Below are 26,928 nucleotides of genomic sequence, written 5' to 3'. Positions count from 1 at the left end.
TGACATGCCACAAGCAGCTGCAGGCGTGTTCTCATATTAAGAACTCACAGACTCAATTAATTACATTCCCAAGAAACGTGGCATCACCCAGTTCTCGGTTATGGTTTGCTTCTTGGAACACATGAAGACTACCAAGGGCTAGTTTACTGGCTTCGGCCTCGCCTGAGTAATAATCAGGCAACAGGCAGTTCTGCCTGATTATTTTACGGTTTACTTCCCAAGGAGAATGGCCTCCACACCTCAGAAGATAATGTCTTTTAAGATAATGGCTGCAATCCGCTCAAAAGTTGAATAATAAGCTTCCTTTGTTTAAACAGCCTGAGGGGTTGTAAGCAATTACCAAACCGGAGAGATAGACGCTTTCACTAATTACATCTTCGTCCACCACAGTTTCACAATTGACAGCCTCTCCATCAATGTTTCCTCCACGGCAGAAGAAAAAGACATCAGCTTCACCCCAAAGCAAATCTCACTGTGACTTTAAATTATTATGTTGACTTACACTAGGTAGCCTTTGACTCAGCGGATAGAACACATTTCAGACCCCAATTCTCCAGTTGCTAACAGTGACTGAGTGCGGCGACACAAGAGCTGACACGGTGGCCAGGCAGGCAGTGAAATATCCCACAACGAGGCATCTTGCATAACATAACAACAAAGCTCTCTGCTTCTGCCTGAGCGTAAAATGACTGTGGGGGGCGGGAGAGGCAGGGGGGATCTAGCTTAACAGTTTTTTAAACCCTGGCAGAGAAAGGAAGATGTTGAACAGCAAGGTGAAGGAGAAAGAGGGCAAAGGAATCATGGAGAAGAGCAAAAGGAAAAACTACCAATTTCTCTCTGGCTCATCCGCTGTGATTTTGATTCGAGATGATGGTGCATAGACTGCATAGGCCTTGTAAAATACACGTGCATCTATGAAAAATGCACATGTATACAGTACATGCTTATGTATTATGCAAATATGAATGCATAAGCAGACAGATGAAGAGAAGCAATTTGGTTTTGAAGAGGGAGCTTGGTGATTGTTGACAGGTGTGCAAAAGTATGCATCCACTGTGCTGGTATGTGAGAAGAGCCGCGACGGAGCAAGAAGCCTACTCTACTTGCTACTGAGCAAGCAATACAAATTGATTTGATAAGTATGTCTGTCATCGACATTATCACATATTTGTCAACAAAACCCAAGTGTTCGATTTAACTGTGTTTGAAGTACACGTTTGTTTGTTTACAGAATGTGCGCCTTTGAGTGTGTATTCCATACGTATAGTGTTTACACATACAACCTCTTTTCTCTGGGCCTTAAAATGCGTTGCAGCAGCTTCAGTTCCCTCCACAGCTATTTCTCTCGGGAATTTGATCACTTCTCCACGAACATCCTTCAATCAGAGCCTCTGTAATTTGTGTCACATTGTAAGAATTGATGAGAAGCCAGTTGTATGCTAATGCTGATTTTCTCCCACACAGGGACTGAAAGTGCTAAACAATAAACATAAACCACTAGCTACCCCCTAGAGGAGCGATACGCCGCTGTGAATATCTCTGCTACTGCCCCCCACCACCACCACTACCAAGCAGTGAGACTATACTGCACTGTAGGTTCAGTACAGTATTCACCTCCCTAGCACAAGTGAGAGTGAAGCCCATGGGTGTGTTGTTGACTGTAAAAAGACAGCAAGCTACTTAATCACCTTTAACAATGTGTTTGTGCCTACTTGAGGTGAATACAGATGAGCAAAGGGAGTCTACACTACGTTTTAGCCGGACGCGTGCTGCATTAAGTTAGGTGGGGATGACACAACCTTCAGTGTCCTTCATACATGCATACAGCTATGCACACACACACACACACACACACAATATTACACCCACAGACAGGTTTTGCATAACTGAGTCACCTCCTGCAGAGATATTTGTTCCATTATATCATGCCTCCAATTAAAGGGGACCTATTATGCTTTTTTCTATTTTCTATCAAATGTTACAATGTCAGTTGTCTTTATTAAACATGGCCAAAGTTTCATTTTCTTTATGTGGTAAACATACTGAATTTAAAAGCAAAACACCTCAGGATTCAGACTATATTGAATACTCTGTTTCAAATGTTTTTTCTACTTTCAAGACAAGATGATGTCAGCCTGTGACGGATTTCTTTGTATGGTCATCGCTCCAAGCACACTGCTGCAACTGTTAACATTACGTAGCTACATCAGGCTACATGCTAGCGTCAGGGAAATATGTAATCTTGGTTGCCGGTGTTCATTTCTCCACAGTTTCTGATATTTAACCTAAACATGTCCAGTTGTGAAGATTTTGGTTTAGAAGAGATTTTTTTTTTTTTTTTTTTTTTTTTTTTTGCAGTAGAAAGTGCCACCATACTCCATTACAGTCATTGCCAGGTTGCAAGCACACTGCTACATGTAGCTACATGCTAAACATGCTAACATCAGTGTAACATGTAAATTTGGTTGCCGATTTCTCCCTGGTTTCGGATTGTATTCCTGCTGGCACGTGAACAGTTGTGAAGATTTTGAGTTGGAAGCTTTTATTGGTGATTTTTTACGGTAAAAAAGTGCTGCTATACTGCATACAGTCATTCACAATCCAAAATAACGCTGCAGGGAAGTCAAGATGCAGAAGACCCAGAAACACCGACCACCTAGGGCAGACTGGGCTTTTGTGGGGAGTCAACTTAGAGAGACAGGAGGTAAAGTAGAGGGGACACAGTGGTGCAGTGGTTAGCAATGTCACCTCACAGCAGCCTGTCCAGGGTGTATCCCGCCTCTTGCCCAGTGTCAGCCAGGATAACAGGTCCCCTTTAACAGAAATGTACATTGTTGCATGTCATAGCATATCTCCTCCTGATGGCCCAGGCCTCTCATACCAGACCAAACCTTCCTCTTTGAAGTAGCTATCACTGTCCTAATTTCACAAACTATGAGTAAGGCGCCAAAAAGGATTGCAGGCCTATTTCTTCTAGCTTTGATCCAAACACATAAATTGCTTATTTTTCTTCTCACAGGTAATCGCTTGTTTACTGCTCAATATTTTGAATTTCATGATCAATGGAGCAAGCAGATCTGTCTCTGGTGCTGTTTTTTGTTATTTATGATCTCACTTACCAGTGTTGTTTCACATCTCAGCCGTTCTTCGACAGTTCTAGCAGCGCATACTATACATGATTTATTCTACTCCACTGGGTACATGTGAACTCAGGTTAACATGCATCAAGCTTAAATTGCAAGTCCCAGCACAGTCTTTCTGTTAAGATTCACTTAAATATAAAGCTCCCTGTTGCCTCCACATTGGAAGCTAGTGCATTTTTCACGTGTTGTGACATAGGCAACATAAGTGAATATACAAAGTGGAAATTCATGAGCCTTTGATCAATATGATGCTTGGGATTGAACCACCCATGGAATGAGTCGTAATCTATTTTCATGACTGTGACACACAGGATGATAGACTTAACTTTTGCAGCCCCAAACCCCAGTGATTAAAGTAGAGAACCCTGGGTTGACACGATCGACTGTCACAGAATCAGCTGTAAGCCATTTCTGTGTTTCTTGTTTCTGTGAGATTAAATTCTGCAGCTCCTCCAGTTGCAACGTCTGCCTTGCATCACCAGATATTTGAAACAAGAATCAACGGCATCAGACAAAAGTTGATTATTGTAGGAGCTGATTAGGTTCTAAGGATTGCATCAATGATAAATTGACTCGTGTTGCATTTCCATTTCCCAAGCTCTCACTACAGTACATCTCCTCTATGTGCTGCACCAAAGTCAATAAGACCAGGGTTGTTAAATAATTCAACCTAAATTATTCAATAACTGATTGGAACACATTTCATTTTTAACACAATTTTCTTTTCATCAAACATACATTTAGCTTTAGTCTGATTTACATACAAAGATGGGAGAATGTGTATTGTATCCTGTTGGGAGGGGATGTCCCCAGAGTCCAGAGTCCTAGATTATATTTGTCATTGTCAGCATGCATAAGCGCGGGTGTGTTTGCATGGTATCATGTCCGGGTATGATACAGATCTGTCAGTATGCCTGAGTTTGTTCCAATATGTGCACTCAGCTTTGTGTTTTCTGTGTGCAGAGCCTTGCTCATTTTTGTGCAGCCTGTTCATGGCTGAGTGAAAGACTGTGACAGTTACTTGCTGACTGGAGATCAGTGTGGTTGCACAGTGTGGGGTGAGCAGATGGTAGAGTCAGTGAGAGGTTTCATTTTTAACACCTTTCGCCCCGGGACAGTCACCGATATTTCTGCAACACACTTTGACGCACACCCACAGCTACATAAACACATTACTGGGTGGTGATTACGATCTGAAAAACTTTAAAGTTGTAATCCATAAAATTTCTGATTTGGCAAAACTCATTACAATAGCTGTATCAGTTTCTGGTGCAACCAAATAAATTCACGGTGTTGGAATAAAGAGGTCAGTCAATAATCTGAAGTTTCCCATCATGCTATGAGCAACCATGATCTGATTTTATGCTGCACATGGCACAAGTAAATTTCCACCCAACAGCAAGGTGCAGTAACAGTAGTTTATTGCCTTGATGAAGAGATAGATGTGTACAGCCTGCAGCTCACTGTGTCTGTTTCTTATTGTCAACTTAGTCCTTGCAATATTTACCATTAATCCACCATCTTTTTTGTGGACAAGAAAAAATACACTGCGTTTCCAATAAAAAACACATTCCATTATAAATGAGCTGCAGTAGGAAGGATTCAGTTTGCACCATCAATAGATAAAAAGAACAACAAACAGTGAGGCTGATATCGTTGGATTACAGACATCCATCATTTCTCTCCTGTGGATCCTTTGTAAATGAGACGGTAATTTGAATCCACTGCAGGAATGGCAGACTCCGCCACTAACAATGATAAGTTCTATATTCAGTAATCACAGAACGTAAATACTAGGGCTGTGACGGCTGTACCTGACTCAGAATTATTTGAGTTGAATCATATTTGGCTGTTCAATACAAATATTTAACAATTTTTTTTTTTTTTTTTCCGTGTAAAGTTTTAAAGTGTAAACTGGCTCAGGAGGACATATAGTAAACGAGCCACCTGTGTTGACGACAGGTGGGAATGGCCAACAACATTTTTTGCCAACACTAAATATCAAACAAACCCCAAAGTTTTTGTTGCATAAAGGGACTGTTAGCTGTCAGTTTACCACTTCTAAACGGTGCATACTCTTTGCCGTCACGCTGCTGCATCATGTCCATAGCCACAGCTATCTGTACCAAAGAGTAGCTTCAAAGTCAAGAGCGCTCACTCCGCAGCAAAATCTTGGAATCAGAATGTCCCCTGTTGTACGCTGCCCACTGACTAGCAACAAAATAAAAATAAAATATGGCTGCTCGAGTTGACGTAATCTCAGCTGACTGGGGATCTCCAACTAAAGATTTGTATCTCTGACTTTCAAGGGGCAGCTCTAATAACTACATTATCGCTAAAAAAAAAAAAAAAAAAAAAGCTAACCATGAACAGTAATGGTGTCCTGAACAAAGAATGAAGTCATGCAACCTCTGTGTGTGTTGTAATCTGAGTTTCTCTGTGGTTTTGTTGTGGAAAGCTGATCCAGCTGCTTGTGCATGTGAATGCACATGTGTATCTCACTGGCTAGCTCATTGCAACCGCTTTGCACTTTGCTCATATGGTGGTTACTTCTGATATCGGTACAGCATCATTGTGAAAGTACAAGGCCCAACCTCCAGTTACGCTCTGGTTAACCCTGTTAGCTTAGTCAACACTGTCGCCATAGTTTAACCTGGAGTTAGCACTGTTAGCTGCTAGCTACCAGCTCAGCCACCTCCATGTTGAGAACCATGTTCATGCAACTTGTATGCTCTGATCTTTGCATAGAGCCCCTTTAAGGTTGCTCAGTTTTACTACATTGTTGTCCTTACACTGTGAACTTTTGACCATAATACTAAATTCCTGATCCTTATTTATTATCATTTATACAAACTGCATGTATGGTACCAATCATATAAATAATGCCATAAGATAATATTATGATGTGCAATACAGAATATATAAATGTGTTAGAGTGTGTATGGTCTTCTTTTTGTGATCTCAGGCCAATTTATAATTTTTGCAAAATCGCTGAATTCAGATTTTTGCTATCATCATGTCTTCTGCTTCACCTTCAACACATTCAAACTGTCTTCAACTCAAACTACTTCAGACTCTCACCATCCTAATTTTATTCTCCACAGAGCCGGAAGCAGGACATTCCCCGAGAGGAGCAGGGTCCGTCAATAAAGAACCTGGAGTTCTGGCCAAAACTCATCACTCTCATGGTGTCTGTAATCGATGAGGACCGAACAGCTTACACCCCAGTCATTAACCAGTATGTACTTCTTTATTACACCATCCATGTATTTTTACCAAGTAAATGTTCAAACACGTGTTTAATGTGTACTTGATTATTTGCTATGCCAGCTTTTAGGCATTCTCATTACACATGCATTGTTAAACATTGTGTTAACATTATAACATTTGTAACCATGTGTCCTCCATTTAACTTCAAAGGCATAAATGACCATACTGCAAACACACTTAACATGCAGAGAGATGCTGAGTTTGCAGTGCTTGCTCTGAAGCTTCATGCTGTGATTTCTGCCCAACCACTTGTAACGAAATGGACATAGATGAGGTTGACTTGAAAGGAGGCTTAAGGAAGTGTTTGATATGGAAATACTGTGTAAAAAGATTAATAATATGTAATGTTCGGGTCTATAATAAGCCTCGTGCTGTTTAAATATTTACTTATTGTGCAATATTTATATATATATTTTTGCTGTTATTTTGTATTTATTTGGCTTAATTAAGGCCAATCAGCCTCCATTATTCATCATACATGATTAAATAGACAAGGTAGAGAGATCCCTCTGAAAGTATCACCTCAGTTTAATTCATTTTAAGATATTTTCTTTTTAAAGAATGTGAGGGGAAAACAAAAAACTCCTCGCTCCTGAAATTTTGAAAAATGTATTTACTGATTTTGAAGAGATGAATGAGCACAGTGTTGCGCAAGAAGGCTGTGAGGCAGCCAGAAAAAAAGCTTTGTTTGTATGGTGAGCCATAGTATGGATGGATAAAAGGGGAAACACAGTGTTGCTGAATTATATAACAGATGAGAGTTTTGTTGTAGGGAAAAAGGATAGAGGGCTGGTTGTGGTGACGGTGTTGAGGGGACGTTTGTGTTTGCGTCCTTCCGATGATTTGGTTAATAAAATCAAACAAATTACCCGACCTGAAGAAAACAGAGTGGAGCCTTGGAAGAAATAAGATGAAGCATATTTTTCTCTTTCTGTCTCACTTATACATACCCTCTCACACTCTCTCGCCTGCCCCTTTTCTTTCTCCCTCCTCCTACTGATTTACGATGCTTATTAAGACTCTGTTTATGCCCTGAGCTTTCTCTCATATACTGTCTAATGATAGATTTGCAATATTTATGCCCCTTTCCTTCACATTCCCCTGGTCAAGTTCCAGAGTGACAGCAACTCTGATGCTTTTCACAATAAACCCATTTCTGGACGCGTTGCCTTTAAATAATGGGTGCTGCTGCCAGAGGGAAAAATGTTAAAATGTTACTCTGTTGTTCTGTGCTTACTTGTTTACTTGGGAATGTAGCCTAGAATTTTTTTGTGCCAATAGACTTATTTACAGAATTTATTTTATGATTGGAAATATAAAATTGGATGCTGCAGTTGTTTTTAAAAGTGTAAAGGATAAGAAGCTTTAGAGATTATTTCCAGGAATACTCATCATGCGGATTGTAAACCACATAACATCATTTATTTCACCAAGGAGAAGTAGATTGTAAACATCTACAGGCATGCACAGGAGCTGCAGATGTTACATTCATTTTTGCCATGACGATTTTTTTTCATTGTCTGCCTCGCCCACAGCGCGCCATGTGTGTGCACGATGAGACCGAAGAATAACCGAGATTGAGAGAAAGATTCTGACAGTGATTGAGATGAAAGAGAGTGCAATTGTCTCTGGGATTCTTGTTTGTTTTTTCCCTCCAATTGCCACTGGGAGCACAAATCCGCCTTCTTGTCTCACTGTTTGTTCCTTTGTTTCACAAAAGGATGTGCTGAAGGTTGGGGTGGGAAAAGGAAAGTGTGTGTGTGTGTGTGTGTGTGTGTGTGTGTTCAGGCACACTTGGGCGGTGGTTTCTGGCAGAGTGTTCGGGCTGAGCAGTTGATTACTGTTTCAATAAAAATCGTTGGACAAATGTGTTTGTTTTTGGAAACAGGGCGGTCTCCTGCAAAAGTAAAACATTTCCGAATAAATTGACCTTTCTCAGGCCAAGGCCCCATCATCTATAAACGTCCTCCCATCATTGTCTGAAGATACGGATAATTAAACCATTGACACCTCACATTCAAGCTTTGACTAAAAATCTATTGGCATTCGAAATAGCAGATTACTTTCCAAATAGGTTGCCACCCTCTCTGTCTCCCTTTCCCTCTCGATCCTTTGCTGTGTCATTCCCTCCTGCACATTTTCTCATCTTTAAGCCCCGTGCATGCATCTCCATTCCGCCCCAATTCAACCAGGTCTGGAAATGACGGGGGATTATTAGATTATGAGATTCACCAACCATGTCTTCTTGCACATCTGTTAAGTCGTTTGTTAGAGATTTCAGGCTGGGCCAAGCCATCAGGCCACCCAGTCAAGCGTGTCATTATACGGAAATGAGTCTGATTGGAATCCGTTTCAATTCCACCAGGTTTCCACAGGAGCTGAATGTGGGCAAGATCAGCGCCGAGATCACGTGGAGCCTCTTCGCCCTGGATATGAAGTATGCAATGGAAGGTGAGTAATGCTGCTGATCAGACAATTATCTTTTGCTCAAGGGCGTGTGTGTTTAAGGGAGTGAATGAGCTGAAGATAAATGGTATAAATGGATCGAGTGTTGGCGAAGAATAATAGGTTACACAACATCCTGAGTAGTCACTGCTGAGAATGTGTAGCTACTTGTTAGCTATTCACTAATTAGCATTTAATTCTAATTTGTTGCTTTCTCTTCCCTGTGTAACTACTCAGGAATAAGTGTGAAATGTTGCTGTGCTGTGCCTCTCTGTATCTGAGTGCTGTTTATTGGCTGGTGTCACGGTGTTGTTTATCGGCTGTTTCTGGCTGTGGTCAGCTCAGCTGCCTATCTACACTTCCTGGATTTCATTGTATTGATCAATATAGAGAACTTCTTTTAATCAAGATAAACAATTGATCGGTGGTATAATCGAAGAGAGATGCTTGGATTTGTGTCTGTGTGTGTGTGTGTGTGTGTGTGTTCCTGTATTTTGGTACCTGTGTGGTCCAATTCTTTTCACAAGCAATATAAGATAAGAGGAAAATCTCCGAAGTATAGACTTTACTTTTTAATTATTTAAGGGACTTGTGAAGGTTAAGGTGATTTACAATTTAGGGTTGTGTCTGTGTGTCTCGGACTTTAACCCATGACTAGTGGGCAGCTTTTAGAACCGTCAGGCAATGGTAGGTAGGTAGTAGTAGGTCAGTTTGAAATCTCATCCCTGAAACATACCATAATATTGGATACACAGCAGCCCTTATCTATTCAAGTACTGAACTTATTATATTACATTGTAACTGTATAATGCAATTAGTATATTAGAAGAGTTGCCTGCAGTGTTTAGGATAGAGGCATAACAAGGGAATTTTGCACCATATGAAAGGAGTAATTTACAGTCTGTAATCTACCATGAGCCAGAATCATCAATCAGTTTCTTCCACTATCACTAATTACTCAAGAGCGTAAATCCATCATTCCATAGCAGCCACGTTGTGCCTAATTTAAACAGTAAATAAGCTGCAAAATGTATTTCACATTTAGGACTTAAACTCATCTATAAATGCCAACAGAATCGGCTCCTCAGATTTCATTTAGAGCTGTGGGTGCAGTAAGACATGGAGTATCCAACAGGACCTTCAAGGTGCCCTCATGTAAATCCTAATTTGGACCAAACAGCTTTTTCTGTTCCAGGAATCAACATGTGGAATACCTTACCAGCAGAACTCAAACTGAATTCTGACTGGGATCATTTTAAAGGAGCTTTATGGGACATTTAGAGCATGCCTATGATTCAGTGTGGAGCAGGATCATCTGCATAGAGTTCTTAACATTGAGATGGCTCATATTCTCATACAGTGGCTTATATGATATCTTACAAAAATACACATGCAACGGTTCCAACACGGTCTCATTCCAAAGTCAATGAATACCAGCGCTTGAGCAGTGACTTCCCTGTCAGACACCAACGAACAAAGCTGTCCTTTCACATTGGCATGATATACAGCCGGGTGCTGTCAGTGTGTAATGGCGCCTGATGGCCTCAGGGGGAAATGTGGCAGGACAACAATGAAAGTTAAGGGGGGAAAAAATCTAAGTAGTTAACCGGACCAAGAACCACCGACTTTTACCAGGAGGCCAGTGTTGATTACTCGAATGAGTGTCAAGCCAAACCCTGTGATTTTTTTTTTCTAAACCCAACCGCATGAGTTTGTTGGCTACATTTAGCCACATGTGTTTGTTGTTGTAGGGGGAAAAAAGTCATTGTTGTACCAACGTAGTACACTAGTTTTGAAAGCGACAGATACAAAGTGAACATTTCCTGTGAAGTCAGACAAGGTCGGAGTGAGAATGTGTTGATGGTTCCTATAGCAGCAAATGATGTTACATACTTTACATAAAATTATGTATTCAATGTAAAGTTACAGGGATTAGGTTAAGGAAAACAAACACGGTGTCAGGCGTACCCTAAAATAACTCAAAGTTTACTTGGTTTCAAACCGTTTCAAACATCAGGCTCCTGGGGAAAAGTCCTGTGTTGTTTGACCCATTACCATCCCAACCTGCCTCCTAAGGCAGTTATTTGGTCTTTACTCCCGTCAGCACCTTAATCACGTGGTTGCAGCCTTCTTGATTACGTGGGATATAGCACATTAATTATTGGCTCATGTTTACATGGTTTATGTACGAATTCTGGTGCATTACTGTTTTGTAGGTATACATACCATGAGTGTATGAGAACAGTCTGACTGCTGCATGAGCACAGTGCAGAGCAGCAGCAATGAGCTTGTCAGTGGGATACACTCACAGGGCAAGAACATGCACGCTCAGCCAGCACAGTGATCACCACAACGAACAGAGAATCTCGGATTACAACACACACACAGAGGGGAGCATGACTTCATTCTCTGCTCAGGACACCATTACTACACTATATCTTTAAATAGCAAATAGTCATTTGCTTGCTGTTATATTAATGCTCTGAATGGGGCATACAGAGCCTTTAAACTCAAGCTGAAATGGTTTTGAACAGGGCTAAGTCATGTAGTCATGAATCATCTAGTGCTTTTTGTTTTATGGTGCTTTATTGTATGATAGTTTTCTTGCGTTGTTCTGTCTGAATTTACCTGTTGAGTTCTGAGTTTTGTGTTCTTAATGTACATAGTTATTGTTGAATTGGCTTTTTATACTGTCTCTTGTGCATCTGTTGTCGAGTTGTATTGTAAGGGCCCATCTAGAACCATTCACAGCAAGTTAGCTGAGGCACTAAATGCTGTGGAGTGCTGTATCAGTTTAGGCTACATACTTGTCCCCGTACAAAGACACATAAATTTAATATATTTTGTTAACACAAGTAGGTCTTTTTTCTAGCAGAAACTCACAGTGATTAAGCAATATATCTCAGATCTACTCTGCTGGCAGGAAGACAGATGTGGCCCATTTTAACGTGGGTTTTGACTTCAATCCCCGCCCGCTCTATCTCCAGCTCAGCCTGAGCTTCATTAGCCAGAAATCATGCATTTTAACATTAGTACGCTGTACACACTATGCTCATGTTTATCAAATTCTTCTCACTTTAGTGATCAATTCAGATCAAAGCCAGACTTTCTCTGGACTGAATGCTTGTTTGTGTGTGTAGGACACAGTTTTTTGTATTTGATGTGGGTGGAGAAGATTACCATTCCCAACAACATTTTGGAAATCAAAGCAAATGTGTTGCACCTCTCATGTGTTGCTTTTATCTGCTGCGGCCCAACATTTAAATTGATGCAGGTTTTTTTCATACATATCTTGCCCGGTTCAAGCTGAACCTGTGAACCAGCTCTATGTTAAAGTAGACATGACAAAGGGCATGATATTTGCTACTTAGATGGTGACAGAAAAGGAGGAGAGACAGATTTAAAAGAAGCAGGGATCTGATTGAGGTCAAGGATCAGGAAATTCTCTTTAGACTCTGTGTAAGAAAAAAGGCAGAGAAGCACCAAAGGAGCTTATTGGTGATTTATCCTCATCTGCACAGCACATACCTGCTGCATTCCCAGCGCTAAGCCATCTTGGGTTGCTATGGTAACCAGGTGCCACTGCAAACTGCGGTGTCTTTATATACCCACACATACATTAAGTAGGTATATAGATTCTGTACATGCAATATGATTTTACATATGAGATGGTTTGAAATATGATCTGCTTTTTGGATAGACTGTGTATGGCCTCTATGCATATAAATGTACCCATGCATCAGATTTTAATGAGACAGGCAGCTTCACAAGTGTGTGCACATATGGATGTGTGTTTCTGTGATGAGGTGATGAGCAGCTATATAGTGGCAAGATGTCTGGATTATGGGTACTCAGATTTACACTGAATCACTGATCCTGACTTTTTCTCACAATTCCATGAGTATAATTTTTAACATTCACCATATCCTTAAGATAAAATGAACTGTGTTATCTTGGTGTAGTATTTACTGAAAACAAATGAGGCAACAGTCAAGACTATCAGTAGCCTCTGTCTCACATAAGTGGTTATGTTAAAGTTAAATATTCTCAGACTTCCGTTGCCTTCTGTCATAAATAGGATATTGTTACTTGTTACCTCATCTCCTTCCTTTTCCCCAAAGACAAAAAACACTGTGAAAATAATTCTTCCATCAACCTTGTTTCATCATCTGGCAATGCAACACTCCCTGAAACTGTGTCTGTGTTTGTACTGAAGAGGGGAGTGATTTCCGTATGTCTTGTTTTGTAACACAAACCAGATTTTGCACAAAATCCAGCCAACAGAAATTCTGTAAAATTAAGGGTAGCGGATTGTAGTAATTAAGCAGTCTGGCTCTAGAAATTATAGTAGTCCAACATTTTATTAACGAACAATTACTGGTTTGTAATCTATCATCACAAAGCCAGAGCTGGAACATGTGTGTTTTGCACACCAAAAGCAATGTTTGCAATGCAATGTTTTTACTGTGAATGTGAACAAAGCATTATCAATCCCAAAAATGTAAACAAAATTTCAAGGGGCTCTATGTGAAATTCAGAGCATATGAGCTGCATGGATAGTTCTCAACATGGAGGTGGCTGAGCCGGTGGCTAGTAATTAACAATGTTAGCTCCATAAATAGTGCTAAATGTAGGGGAAATACCTTTTTGAGAATGTTTGCACTCATAATAAAGTTTGGGGCACCACCCACCTAATGAGGGAAGCGACTAATCAAATTAATAACTCCATAAACCAATTTTTAATTCGTCAGCACACTTATCAATAATGAATCAATTTCAATATATGGGTTATGAATTCTCCATACAGTGATCTTAATTCCTGCTCAAAAGAAATATCCACAGACAACGACTTGGTGATAAATGAAAATTTATTTAACCTAAATGGGTAACAACTGAATAAATGAATGAGGATAATATGAAATAACACAAAATCACCAGTATGTACAATGGATTAAACAAGAAGTAACACATGTGTGGGTTATTTGATTTGGCGATAGTGAGGGAGTAGGCCTATGTGAAGATAAATCGGGAACGAAGGAATCCTAAATTAAGATTAAGATAATTAAATCTCCTATTCGACATCGGTTCTTACCACTGCCCAGCGGGTCACCTATGAGGGGAGTTCGTTGCCTCCCTTCTTAGCAGCGAATCATGCAGACGATTCTCCAGGGGCCCCGAACTTTCACTTTGCAACTCCCAGACTTTCCAGCAGAATGAAACCAGCTGGCGCGCTGTGGAGGGGGGAGTGGTTGAGTCTGTGAAGTCTTGTGGGTGCCCCAATGTCGTTTTCCTTACGCTGTTTATTATGGGAGTTATTGAACCAAGTGATAACCTAAACAAAAGCAGCGCTACAGGTTTATTACTTTCAAAAGATTACAGCACTTTAGGCTAAACAGCACAGCTTCATGATAGCACAATAACTATTTAGATCACTAGTGTTTTCCCTTTCATGAAGGATAATATGCACAGTTAAGTAGATCAATAAAGAGAAGGAGAGGGACACACAGAGCAGTTGTGACTGTGTGTATGTGTGTACATCTGAGTAAGGGCAGCTGGGCATGTGACCACCTAGGGTGTTACTGACTGCTGTCACAGCAGGTTTGGGCTGTGTGTGTGTGTGTGTGTGTGTGTGTGTGTGTGTGTGTGTGTGTGTGTGTGTGTGTGTGTGTGTGTGTGTGTTTATGTCTGATTTGCCTGAGGGTGTCCGTGTTACAAGAGGAGACAAGATTCATGGATGCACTCAGTCACATATACCCCCTTTCTCGCTCCTTGAGCCTGAACCCTCTTCCCCTGCTTTGCCTCCTCTTGCTTCATCTTGTCAGTACATCACTGCCTGCCCACAGGGACACGTGCCAGGAGGAGGACATGACTGTCATGTTCCTCAAAGGAGCACTTTGTATGAATTATTGCTCATTTCTTGTTGGCCCTACTAGCTGTCGGGAGTTCTAGGTTTGGTTTGTCAGAGACAAGCTAGAAGTTAAATGAAGGAGGGTTTGACAGCTCATAAACTGCATAACAGTGTGGTGCAAGCATGCACGTTAAACTGCATAATGTGCTTTACTGTATGGACTGTTTAATCACATAAAAAAACAGATGGTGCCAGCTGTAACCTGGAAACCAGATTCTGCTTTTATTTGCTGATCCTGTGTATGACTCACACTTAATATCACAAGTATGAGAGTATAGTTTTTGTTGATAATGATGATGATGATGATGATGGTGGTGGTGGTGATGAGAATGTGCATCATTCAGGTGGTTTTTGTTTTTATTTTAAATGAAAAAGGGCACCCTTTTCACTTGTGTTATTTTTTTTATAAGCTAGCAAAGCGTGCCATGTCAGTAGGTTTCTTTGTATCTGTTGCCACCAAAAGGGCTCTTGAGGCCTACATATGTGTAATTAAGGTATAAGGAGCAGGGTAAATGTCTGTATATCTTACTTATAAGGCGTCTTAATACCTCATAAATAAGATATATTTATGCACCTGGCTGCTGTTACACATTCACTTTCTACGTTTATCATTTATTTATAACAGCCAACAACAAGGAAAACAACGCCACATTGTGCACACTCTAGTCTATAAAATAATAAAAAACATTCAAACACACAAAACACACAAAACTGAAAAATGCAGTTTTCTGATTAAATTAAGTAATGAATCAACCATCTACCTTCCGAACTAGACAGTCAGGCTAAGTCTCCTCTCCTCTCCTCTCCTCTCCTCTCCTCACCAGAAGAGAACAGACGTGTGCAGAGGCTGCAGCTCCGCACTAACCTCTCCTCATCTCCTCCTCCTGCGCTCTTTGTGCACAGCATTTTCTTGTGGCAGTAAACCGCATGTCAGATTTGTTTAAATGAATTAACAGAGCCACTGTGTGGGAGACGTAGACAGTATTTCATGTTGAGTTTTGGTTTATAAACACAGATGAAAATGGGAAAGCAATTAAGTATCTGTCTTTGCTCGCACCCAGCAGTTGGCGAACCTGAATCTGACAGAGTTTGTGGGAGACGGTGTGATTTTATGCCAGACTAGCTTAGTTGTCATTGGGTTTAATGGTGGGCTGTTGCCTGAGCTAGACTGGCTGTATTGAGATCTTTTAATAGTGCTTTAATTTCACAACATTGACAAACAATGTGGAGGCTTGGGGCAAACATCATCATCACCTGGCGGTCCATGAGTGAAGATCAGGGAGACATTTATGCTGCTCTGCAGGGCGCTTGATTTTAGTATGTTAACTGTGGTGGCTGTGAAAAGAGAGAATCAGGGGCTCGACTCAGGTGTAGTTTTCGCTTTTACTTGAGATTTGATGCCATGTTGCAAACTTAAACACTAACATATAAAATTATTAAAAGATATCTAAAAAAAAAAAAAAAAAAAAAAAAAAAATCATGCCTAAAGGGTGCTTATACAGTAAGAGGCTGTAAAGGTGCTTGAACACCACCTGGGGTCTATCTGTGCACGTGCCTGTCAGAATGCATTGCTGCTGTGTAACTAGTGTGGCTATATATCAGTTCTCCAAGTGGATAAAAAAGTAAGTATGTTATTATTATAAGTAGTAGTAGTCGGAGTAGTATATCATTATTATTATTATTAGAAAAAGTGAATTGTTCTTTAAATTGGTCTGGTCATAGACACATGTATCTGGCATATGCTAGTGTGTCTGTGTTAGAAGTCTATAAAAACAGAGTGGCTACAGAAAAGAACATAGTTGGTTATATGGAGAAAAAAAAACATTGAAACCACACAGGATTTAATTAGTCTAATAATGGCTCACTGCTTTCTACTGTAGTGTATTATCATTTGCTCTGAAGCTTTGGAACAGATGACCAGTAAGGGGCCCAGGGTCAAAAGTATATATGGTCAGGGTCAAGAAGATATTTATGGCCCAGGGTTAAGGTTTGGTGAAGTCCAACTAGGGTGACCCTCTGTTGTCTGTTTGACTTTGTCTCACATTTCACAGAAACAGCGAGTCTATATAAGCAGGGTATTTGGAGCTGTTTTTCAGAGCAGTTCACATTGGCCGAGAACCTCTCCAAGCATTCTAGATGCTTGATAGATGCTGTATTTCTTGTAATAAACCTTTTCTTTATGCAAGCAAGACACTGTCATCGGAGTCTCCTTCATCACCTTCACATCATCGCTATTTAAGAAACAACACTACATAGATCAGTCACGAAACAATCATTGGGCTGCACGTACACAGGTGAGAAATTGTTAATGGGATACCAGCAACTGATTGCTGAGGTCATCTTTGATTCAGTTGGTGCATTCGTAAATCCAATTTGACACTCTACTCTAAAGTGAAAGTGCTGTGGTTCGAAGAAAAAGAGCGTTCTATATCCATATGAATAAATAAACCATTACATTAAAATGAATTAAAGAAAATCTTCCCTATCAATATGTATAATAAAAAATGTAGCAGTGTAGTGAGGAGGACGAGAGATGAAAAGATGATCACGATGAGACATGATGTAGACTGTAATATTATGACTATGAAAGTAAGTTAGAAATGTAGACTTTAAGCTAATATGAGGAGTTAGTTAAATGTTACCTAGCTAACTTAATGTTTTATTAAATCGTATGACAAAAAAGTTACTTAAAAACTTCTAGTCCAGTTGTTGCATTTTGCGAGTACAGTTCCTGCTATGCCAGCTGTTGATCACACGTTCACTGTGTTTTGACGCTCCTCAGAGTTCCTTCTTCCCCTTCAAGAGTGTGGTACAGTATATTTCAACAGCGCACCGAATTTACAAAAGTCCATTGTGTGCCGGAGTGCGCTCTGGTGCTCAGAGTGACTGTTTACAAACGCACCCAATGTGTTGCATCTGTTGTGAAAGAAAAGTGCCCAGGAAGTTTTCTTTAATTCCCTGGTGTGACGTCTCCTCTCCCCCATCATACTGTCAAATACTGTCAGTAGCATGCTGTGCATATGCATCATGCACTGTGTGTGTGCATATTCCTCCATTTGTACATGTACTGCTTTTGCTTTCACACAGTGAATGACAATAATGAGGTGGTAGGAGTCCCGTTGCTATACTGAGCCAGTCCAGGTTGCTTCCCGTCTTTCAGACAAATGGAAGTAACTCAGAGTGACCTGTTTATATAAGAAGGCACTCATAACTGGTGGGGTGGCTGACATAGACACCCTGAAGGAGGCGGGCCAGCATGTCCTGCTTTGTTGGTTTCTCCGTTTGTGTGTGTGTGCATGCAGGCATGTTTGTGTGTGCAGCCATGCAAGCGTTGAGCTGTGCATGTAAGTATGAAAGAATGAATGAGAATAAAAGAGGACTCTGTGTGTGTAGGTGTGTGTGCACACATGTGCACGTGCATTACTTAATGAAGTCTTTGATGCATCCCCTGCTTCCTGCTCGGAGGCCTTCAGTGCCAGTGCTGGTGCAGAAATGGATGCTGCTAATTTTAGCATCTGTGAATCTCTGAATGTGTGTGAGAGAGAGAGAGGAGGAGAGCAACAGAGAGGTAGGAGGGAAGACAAAAAGAGAGAGGATAAAATAAGAAGCAAGAGAAGGAGGAGGAGGAGGACGTGAGAGAGTGAATGGCTGTGGTTGAAATCATTCACTCATTCATTCAATTCAGTTACCTACATGATAAAGGTCACTCTCTGTTTGTAACATTAGTTTTTTAAACACTTATCAATCATTATTATCATTTTATATGATCACTTACAGACAGGTCTATGTCCTAATTTGCGTTAAGACTCAAATAGATATCAGTGGTCAGGTGGTGTGGAGCTGGCTCACCAAACCTCCACATAAGATAAACAGAGCATATCACTAGCTGCCAAAAGGGAAGGAGATCCCCATGTCACCCGAATCAAGATTGTACCTTAATAAAGGGTTAATATCAATATCTTCACTGTGTGTTAGCAACAAACCATGATACCTTATCAAGAAGAGAAAAAGCAGTGCTGCTAGTAGACTTACTAGTGTGATGAAGTTCTACAGTACATGCTGTATATTCACTGTGTAGCTGTTTAATAGCTGCGGTCTCTGGAGCATGTCATTAAAGATCCAATGCTCTAGCAGCCCATTAACTCTTCTTCAGCCTGTTGGAACAGCTTCACTCCATAGAATATTTTAATTGAATTTCAATTAATGCACCTCTGCAAGGGGAGTTCTGCCGCCGCAGATAGGCGTTGTTTACGTGGCTGGGGCAGGGCTAAAGGTTGCGTTGGATCCTGCAGTGTGGTCTTAATAAGTTAGTCTGTTCTCCAATGGTTAGTTTCTGCTGCCTATTTTGCAGTTTTCAGGGTACAGTAGCGTTAATTCTGATCTCTCTGTACCTCAGCTAACAGCATATGGCTTTTGATATTGATAGCCGGGGTAAGCAGAAATCTTGGGGGGGATTTTTAATAAAAACTCCAACTCACTGCAGCTTTCCATTCTCTGTTCTCAGTCCCTCCCACCAGACAACCAAAGGTATATGCACACATTTCATACAGTCATTCAGTGTTATCCCATACAGTAATTTATTTAATCTTACTTTATTGTAGGGTTACGTGCAACACATTGTCTCACTCTCAGTTTATCAGACCACAAATGAAACAATGATCAGCTAGCTAGCCACCCCATGGTCCCTCCACCTCGCCTCGCTGTGATTTGCTTCACTAGGAGGAAAGCGGGCAGCAGCTTGGGAGATGGACCTTCGGTTGGCAGCTGTTGCAGCTCAAATTAAAGCGGGATTTATACTTGTACGTCAGCTCTATGCAGAGCCTACACCGTAACCTACACATGTGGCCTACGCCATTGTGAGCATTTATACTTGTGCGGTGGTGTCTGTATTACTCTGCATTACACCTCCAAAACACTAGTTGGCGGTGGAGGTTTCTGTGAAATGCTGTAAAGTTTAGTTGATTTAAAACACATCCAAAACACACGTTAAACATGGCTTAATAGCGTCAGTGTCAAACACATATACACAAATCAGCTTCACTGTAACTCGCAGCATTCACAGACAAAGCACTTGTCTTTTGCTGGACATATTTTCCCCACAAATACAACATGCTAATGTTATTAGCACAAGCCTATGGCATTTTGCATTGTATAAATTAGCCTAGTGGCTAGCAGACTTTTCCTCTACTCATATAATGCTAGGGAGAGCAGCAACATTTACCAAAGGCAACGTTACAAAATTCAAATCTATTACAACCCACAAGGTTCACTGACAAAACAACAACAAAACAACTTTCCTCTGCTCAAAAAAGCCAGGATATATCCCTGAGGAATAAATCACCTACAAGACTTAAATGCTTCTTTGTGGAGGCTTTATTGTCTTCACATTTTGTTGTTTCTTATCTGTGAAATGAAAGTTTCCAATGAGGGAAGTGGTTTCAGCTTACAAAAATAGACAGGAGGTCTGTGTTACCACGACATGTAGTTACATTTCTGGGAAGGTGAATGTCAGGATACGGCGTAGGTTACATTGAAGGCTTTATGTGTGACGCAGAGCCTACGCTGTAAGGTCTGTGTCAATTTGATGCAGAGGTATAAATCCCACATAAGCCAGTGTGAACCTCCCAGTGCGAACTCCTGGGTGTCACAGCAGGCTGTTGGCCAGCGGCAGCGAGGTTTGTGTCAGCTGGATTGGTTTGATGCGGCTGCTGACTGGCTTCCTTCTCCGTAGCTGCTGCCTGCTTTCCTTCTGTGAAGGTAGTCTGTAGCGGTGGGGAGTGAAGCGGAGGACACACTGTGATTCAAGGCTCTAGCTAATGTTGGCAACATAAACTTGACCTTGAGGCCCCAGCCATAAGCCTTTGACCTCTGTTAGCAGAAGGCTAAACTGTAACATTTACCCTCCATCTCTGATATGCTTCACCAATATTGACACAAATTTTATGTTATTTATTGTGCGACTCCCTTTAATGAGTCTGTCTTCCTGTTTGCAGTGTAGGCAGTTGTTGCCGATGCTAGAATGGCAACTTTCACTGCAGGATTCTCTGCTATTGAATCAGACTTTCACCGATGGGCTGTGCACCCTCAATTGCATTTGTAAAACAGCCAGTAGGAACACCCTCTCTCTGAAATGACCTGTGATTGGCCAAAGTCTCCCATCAAAAGCTAGATTTTCTAAAACATGTAAACAGAGCCAAGAGGAGGTGCAAACCACTTGAATTGCATTATGCTCAAAGATTATAATGGATTCTTTTAAGCAAGAGATTTCCCAAATGATAAATTTTACAGTGGAAAATGTATTAAAAATACACTGCAATGGTGAGTCACTACACTGAAGCAGAGTGGACTCTTACATTAGTAAGTCATAAGATTGTGTCCTAATGCATTACATGTTGGAGTCACATCAACAGGAGTTAGTGTCTCTGTGGGCTCTGGTGTTATAGCAGAGCTGTGTCAGTAGGCCCCTGTTATACAGCTTAGGAGGCCCTCTGACAGAACTGGGTCAGAAGCTAAGATGAAGGAATTATGTCACAGAGAGAACTATAGTGGCCTCGACTGCCACTCTCCAGTCTTTTGTCTCAGACAAACCTGTCCAACCACACGCTCCTATAGATATATTCACTGAATATTAATAATTAGAGTATGGAACTGCTGCGGTCCTGTTCATCATAATATCCATGGCATTTAAATCAATGAAGCAGAGTGAGTGAGTCTCCTGTGAGTTTGTCTGTCCCTGTGGGCCGAGTCAGACAAGATGACATCCTCACCAGGGACCTTGAGCCTACTCCTCCCTCAGGACCGCCCACACTGTTTACCACCAGCAGGGCAACAAAGGCACACACATACAACTGTGTATGCACACACACATATGCATAATGTAACACACATGCACACAGAGATATGGGGGCCATATTTTAACAGCCTTATTGAGATGCTACATTATATGTGCACATACAATAGGTGCGCATTCAAGCTGGCTTGATACTTTTGTTTATATATGTTTAAATTTATTAGTAGAAGTGTAGATGAAGTGGAATACAAATGGGATGGGTGTGGTAATTAATCATTATCTTCTCAGCCAGCTACATTATCTATTAAACAGCTGTACCAATCACGGTTGCCCGTAATGAAAATGTCTCACTAAATGAAGAAGAGAGACCAGACTGACTTGTCCAGTCATACTGTTGTTGTCCAGAAAGTGGTTAGTGGCAAGGTGTGAATATACGGCACCGCAAGCCATTTGCATGATTGCATAAACAGAAAATTAACTATTATAATGCAATTTGGAAGAGAGACACTGCTGAAGATCTGTTTTAAAAAAGATGAAGCGTAGGTTGTACCCTCATCAGGATCTAATTTTACCAAACCAATTACAGTCATAATTCTGCTGTATCACATCATATTGCAGTTAACAATGCAACAATAAAACCTGTTGGAGAGAAGGCGATGAGGCACACAGCTGTTGCAGCCGGTAACCTGGTAATTTTGGCTGAAAATAGAAAGAGAAGGGTGGTGAGGGACTTCAGTGATCTAGGCAGAAGAGTGTTTTTTCGTGAAAATCTTTAGCTCATTACAGACTCAGATTCACCAGCACTTCTGCTAGCATTACATTAAACTTGCCTTTTTGTTTGTTTAGTTGAAGAATGTGCAGTCAAAGTCTTATTTCTAAAAATATTCCATATGACCGTGACAGCACAGATGGACTGGTCCTCACGGTTTTTGTCAATGCATTGTTGTGTCCCTCTTCAAACCTTTGCATCATTCATACTGTGCAGGGCACAAAAATGCCTTATGAATGAATAAAGCATATTTCAAGGTCAGTAATATAACACATTGTAGTGTTGCTTGGTCTAGTCTTTGTGATGCTACAAGAATAGCCTGCACATAAACAGCATGTTAAATGCTTTTTTAACATGTCAATCCATGTGAGACCACACAGAGGTCCCAGAAGGCTGGATTTGCATAAACAGCGTAAATAAATATGAATTGCCATACCCATTTGAAAAAATACAAAATAATTCCTGTCACGGAAATGAATTTCATCAATGGATGATAATTTAATGACACTGAAGTTCGACAGCCTGTAATTAGTTTTTTTAAGGAGGCTTTGACTGTGTTTGAAAACACAAGAACTGTCTGTCGTCTCCAACACTTTCAGCCGGAATTCTTAGATATGAAAAATTTAAAAACCATTTTGTCAAAAAATAAAAAAAGAAAGAAAAGAAAAAGAAAAACAGATGACTCATTCTGAAGTCAGGGAGCTTCTGTATGTTTTATTGGAATCTTTTTAAAACACTGCCCCCTGTGGCCTCATTTCCCTCAGATTCTCTCCTCTATTCAAACAATCACATTGAGAACCAGGCAATGGAAAATTATATCCTTTTGCTCTCATTCAGAGTGTGTGCAAAGAAGCACATTCTGTCCATCTGTGCTTCCATTCTCTACAGAGAGGATATGAGCTCTTTGGCTCCTAAAATGAAGAGTTTTTGAAGGACGGAAGCTTTTCGAGAACTTAACGGTCTTTTAACCTCTGGCAAATATTTCTGTCTTCATACCACAGATTTAGAAGTTTCAAAGAAAAGTGTTATTGCAGAAAGATTTTCGTCTGGCACCATGAACCATCCCATTTAGCAAATAAAATGCAGTTGAACAAAAAATAGAGCGTTGTGTGTCAGAGTACATGTGTATTCAATAGTCAGTGCATCGGTGATGTTGATCTGAACCAATGGCGTGTACTCAGCATGCTGCTCCAAGTATGTATCCTGATATCTTTTGTGACTCTGACCTTTCTCACTTGTAGACAAGAAATATATAATGGGAAGATGTTTACTTGCATGGAACATTCATGATCTCCCAAGGATTTGTGCTTAGCATGAGCGTTCCTCTAATACCACTGTCAGAATAAACATTATACTTTTATCCCCACTAATAGTTTTGATCTAAGGACTGCAAAATTCTCAGCACAGTGGATTGTTGTTGTTACTGCAGTGTACAGAAGCATAAAGTGCACAGTGCAAAGCTTGAGACAGCTCTGACTTCTTTCATACTGTTTGTACTTAGTAGATAAATCTCCTTTCATAGATTTTGTTTTGCACAATAAAGTGCTGTAGGGATGACGTTTTTCTGAAGGCCAATGAAGAGGTTAGCATCACCCTGGTCCCCTCTTCAAAAAGCCCATGGGATTTTTCCATTGGGTTTTGGATTATTGCAGGAAAAAAACTCTGTGGTGAACAAACATTTATGATTCGTACAAGTTTACATCTGTAGTGTAAATGGAATTGCCAGAAGTATAAAGTGAATGTCAGGCTCTAAACAAACTACACTATGGTTGCATGACTTCAACGTTGCTACCATAACAAGGCTATGAAGCAGTGTTCGGCGTGATGATGTTGTGTAGTCTCATGTGGCAACTTGTTAAGGCATCCAACCAAAGAGGTCATTGACTTTGAGATCAGGGAGCTGGGAGTGGTAAAATGCTAATTTATTTCCAGGTTTTAGATCTCTTTTTTTTTTTTTTTTTTTTTTTACTTAAGTGCTTGTCATTCATATTTTTGCATAAAGGTGGCAGGGGTAGGAATCACTTCTTCCGTTATATGATATTATCATATTTAAACCACAATACAGTATTATTGCGACTTGAAGGTTTTGCTACATATATGCTGAGTATTGCAATAAAATATATTGATATAAGTTGTGATTATTACCTTTTTTCAACTGCAAACTATGTCCCAAAAGGAAAACTTTGTCATCATCTGTTTTATCGAATAAGATAAAGTTTTCAGTCTGTTTAATTCACTTCAGTCACTTTTATTGCAGCAAAATATATTTAGTTAAAAAGCAATTGATTCTATTATTCTATCAGGATACCAAAAGTTTAATTTGTATTTGCAATAAATAATTTATGTAAGTCAAAAGAAATCAATACTTGGCATCAGTGTATTGACACAATACTGCCACACAAATGTCACGATATTGTCACTGTATTGATTTTTCCCCCACCTGTAAAGGATGGGTTTATGGGAGTCAATAAGAACTTCAAGCTGTAATGTGTTATTTTTGGAAACAGCAACTCATTCTTATTTGGGGCAGTCGCAGCTTACTACATTGATTATGTACAGGTTTACTGTATACAGTACATGTGTCTGAGTGGATGTAATGTACACACACACACACACACTCTGCAAACACTCACATATAGCAAGCTAGCAGAACCTGTCTGGCAGCACCAAACAAAACACCTGCTGACCTCGACTTTTCTGTCTCCCAACTGACCTCCATCTGCTTCCTTTAGGTGACTGTGAGTGTGTGACAGTAAGGGTGTGTGTGTGCAGCGACTGCAGTCAGAGCTTAGGGCAGAAAGGTTGACAAACTGTGATTGTGTGTGTATGTGTGTGTGTCCATCCTGTATGTGTATAAGCTGCCTTGCAGTGCCAGCTCAGTTATTAAAGTGGCACTGCCACAGTGGATCCCTCTGCTCAGATATCACGCAGCCTCTGCGGCAGAGTAGCTGCAGGTCCTCTGTAGTAAAACAATCTCGACTAAATATTCACAGCGTTGAAAACACCTGCTCCTTCAGCGACACAGACTGACCGCATGAATCCAGGTGGAACCTTAAATCTCTGGGCAATTTCAGCCATCAAAACCACTTTGGCCATTAAGGTTAGGTGTTGATGAAAGCAGTGATCCCTGCTGTTTTCCCGTGTTTGGCTCCAAACGACAATAACCCTGAGGTGTTGGTATCATTGTGTCTTTTCCTATCAGCTATAGGCAAGACTTTACAAAACTTTGAACAGTCCCCTAGCTCCTGGGATTTGTGTAAAGATGTTCAAATCTTTATGTGCAAGTTATACAAACTCCACCTCAGGCATTTACTGTACAAGTGGAGAAAATGACTTGAATAAATGGGCTCGCTGCTTAACACAAAAAGGATGGTATTTCTCATATTGTGGGTTATTTAAAGATGTGTCTCTGTGCTGTTTTGTGATGCCTTCCTCTCAGACCACTGTAGTGTGATTTTCTGCCAATTTAAGGGTCTGTTTCTGCCACTCATACCTACAGTATGTGTGAAGCTGTGGTGGCTAATGCAACTATCCAGATTGTCTTATACAGTATTTGTCTTCACACCTACTGTTTCTGCCATACTGAGAAGTAACACAGGTCTGTGCATCAGAGACATATTCTCAGGCGATACTAACACTGTCACACTAGTCCAGTGCCTTGAATGATTCATCTTTAATCCTTGAGACACTCGTTTTTTGTACACAACTACAAATTTGATCCTAATTCTAAAGTTACCCTGGGCAACAGTCACTAATAGAACAGACTGACGTAAGTGTAGCACTCATTATCTGCTCCTTTCCAAGAAGTAAAATTTTGCATTGTGCATTTGAAAACATTATCCACACAGGTAAATATGTTAATTACACATATGTAAATATTTTTCCTCCAAGCTTAGAGAGGAGCGAAGGCTGGCAGGCTATGCACTATTCATCAGAGCAGGCACCAAGGTTCTTATCAGGATTAAGGCACGACAGCCAGGGTGCAATGCCTGGATTTAAACATGTCTTTGATGTTGCATGAATGTATGAATCCTGTATCCACAAAACAGTGTGTGAATATGCGTGTCTTCATTTCTTCTTTACCATTTAAAAGCATATGCTGTAAAATTCCAAAGAAATCTATCGCAATCCTTTAAATTCCCTGCTTCTGTAGCCTTGTGTCCAGGTATAGTCATATTTTGTTGATTGGAGTTCACACCTGGCAAATTCAAAATGTCTCAAACATGTAGCTTCACCACTTCCCACGTTTTATCTGTGGAAAACTGTAACAGCAGCTGATCCAAAAATAGATATCCGCACTCTGCCATAAAGAAAGGGATTGTATGGCTATTTGCATACTGAATAAAAAGTATACAAAATGACAAAGAAGAGGTTGGACAAAAAAGTGAAACAAGACAATGAAGAGTCACAGAGAGGAGAGACTGAGAGATACACACAGGGAGGGGTGGACGGAGAGAGCGTGGTGACTTGCCTCGGGTTTTGGGAGGTTTGTCATGCAATGCACATACAGCACTTACTAGGTGATTGTTCGGTGCAATTGAGGACGCCTTTGTGTTCACACACCACCATAATGTAAACAAATGCGGACTGACAATGCTGAATG

General features: G+C 40.5%; 1 protein-coding gene across 1 annotated transcript in view; it reads left to right on the top strand.

The window, feature by feature from the left end:
- Positions 1–26,928, top strand: part of LOC125900806 (protein unc-13 homolog C-like) — a 106,631-nt gene that overhangs the window by 40,370 nt on the left and 39,333 nt on the right. Inside the window, exons 13-14 of the mRNA XM_049596043.1 lie at positions 6,248–6,381; positions 8,779–8,864. Coding sequence (XP_049452000.1) covers positions 6,248–6,381; positions 8,779–8,864 — 220 coding nt within the window. The remainder of the gene's footprint in view (positions 1–6,247; positions 6,382–8,778; positions 8,865–26,928) is intronic.

Source organism: Epinephelus fuscoguttatus, linkage group LG2 (assembly GCF_011397635.1).
Source record: "Epinephelus fuscoguttatus linkage group LG2, E.fuscoguttatus.final_Chr_v1".
Lineage (NCBI taxonomy): Eukaryota > Metazoa > Chordata > Actinopteri > Perciformes > Serranidae > Epinephelus > Epinephelus fuscoguttatus.
This window is presented reverse-complemented; position numbering and strand designations above follow the sequence as displayed.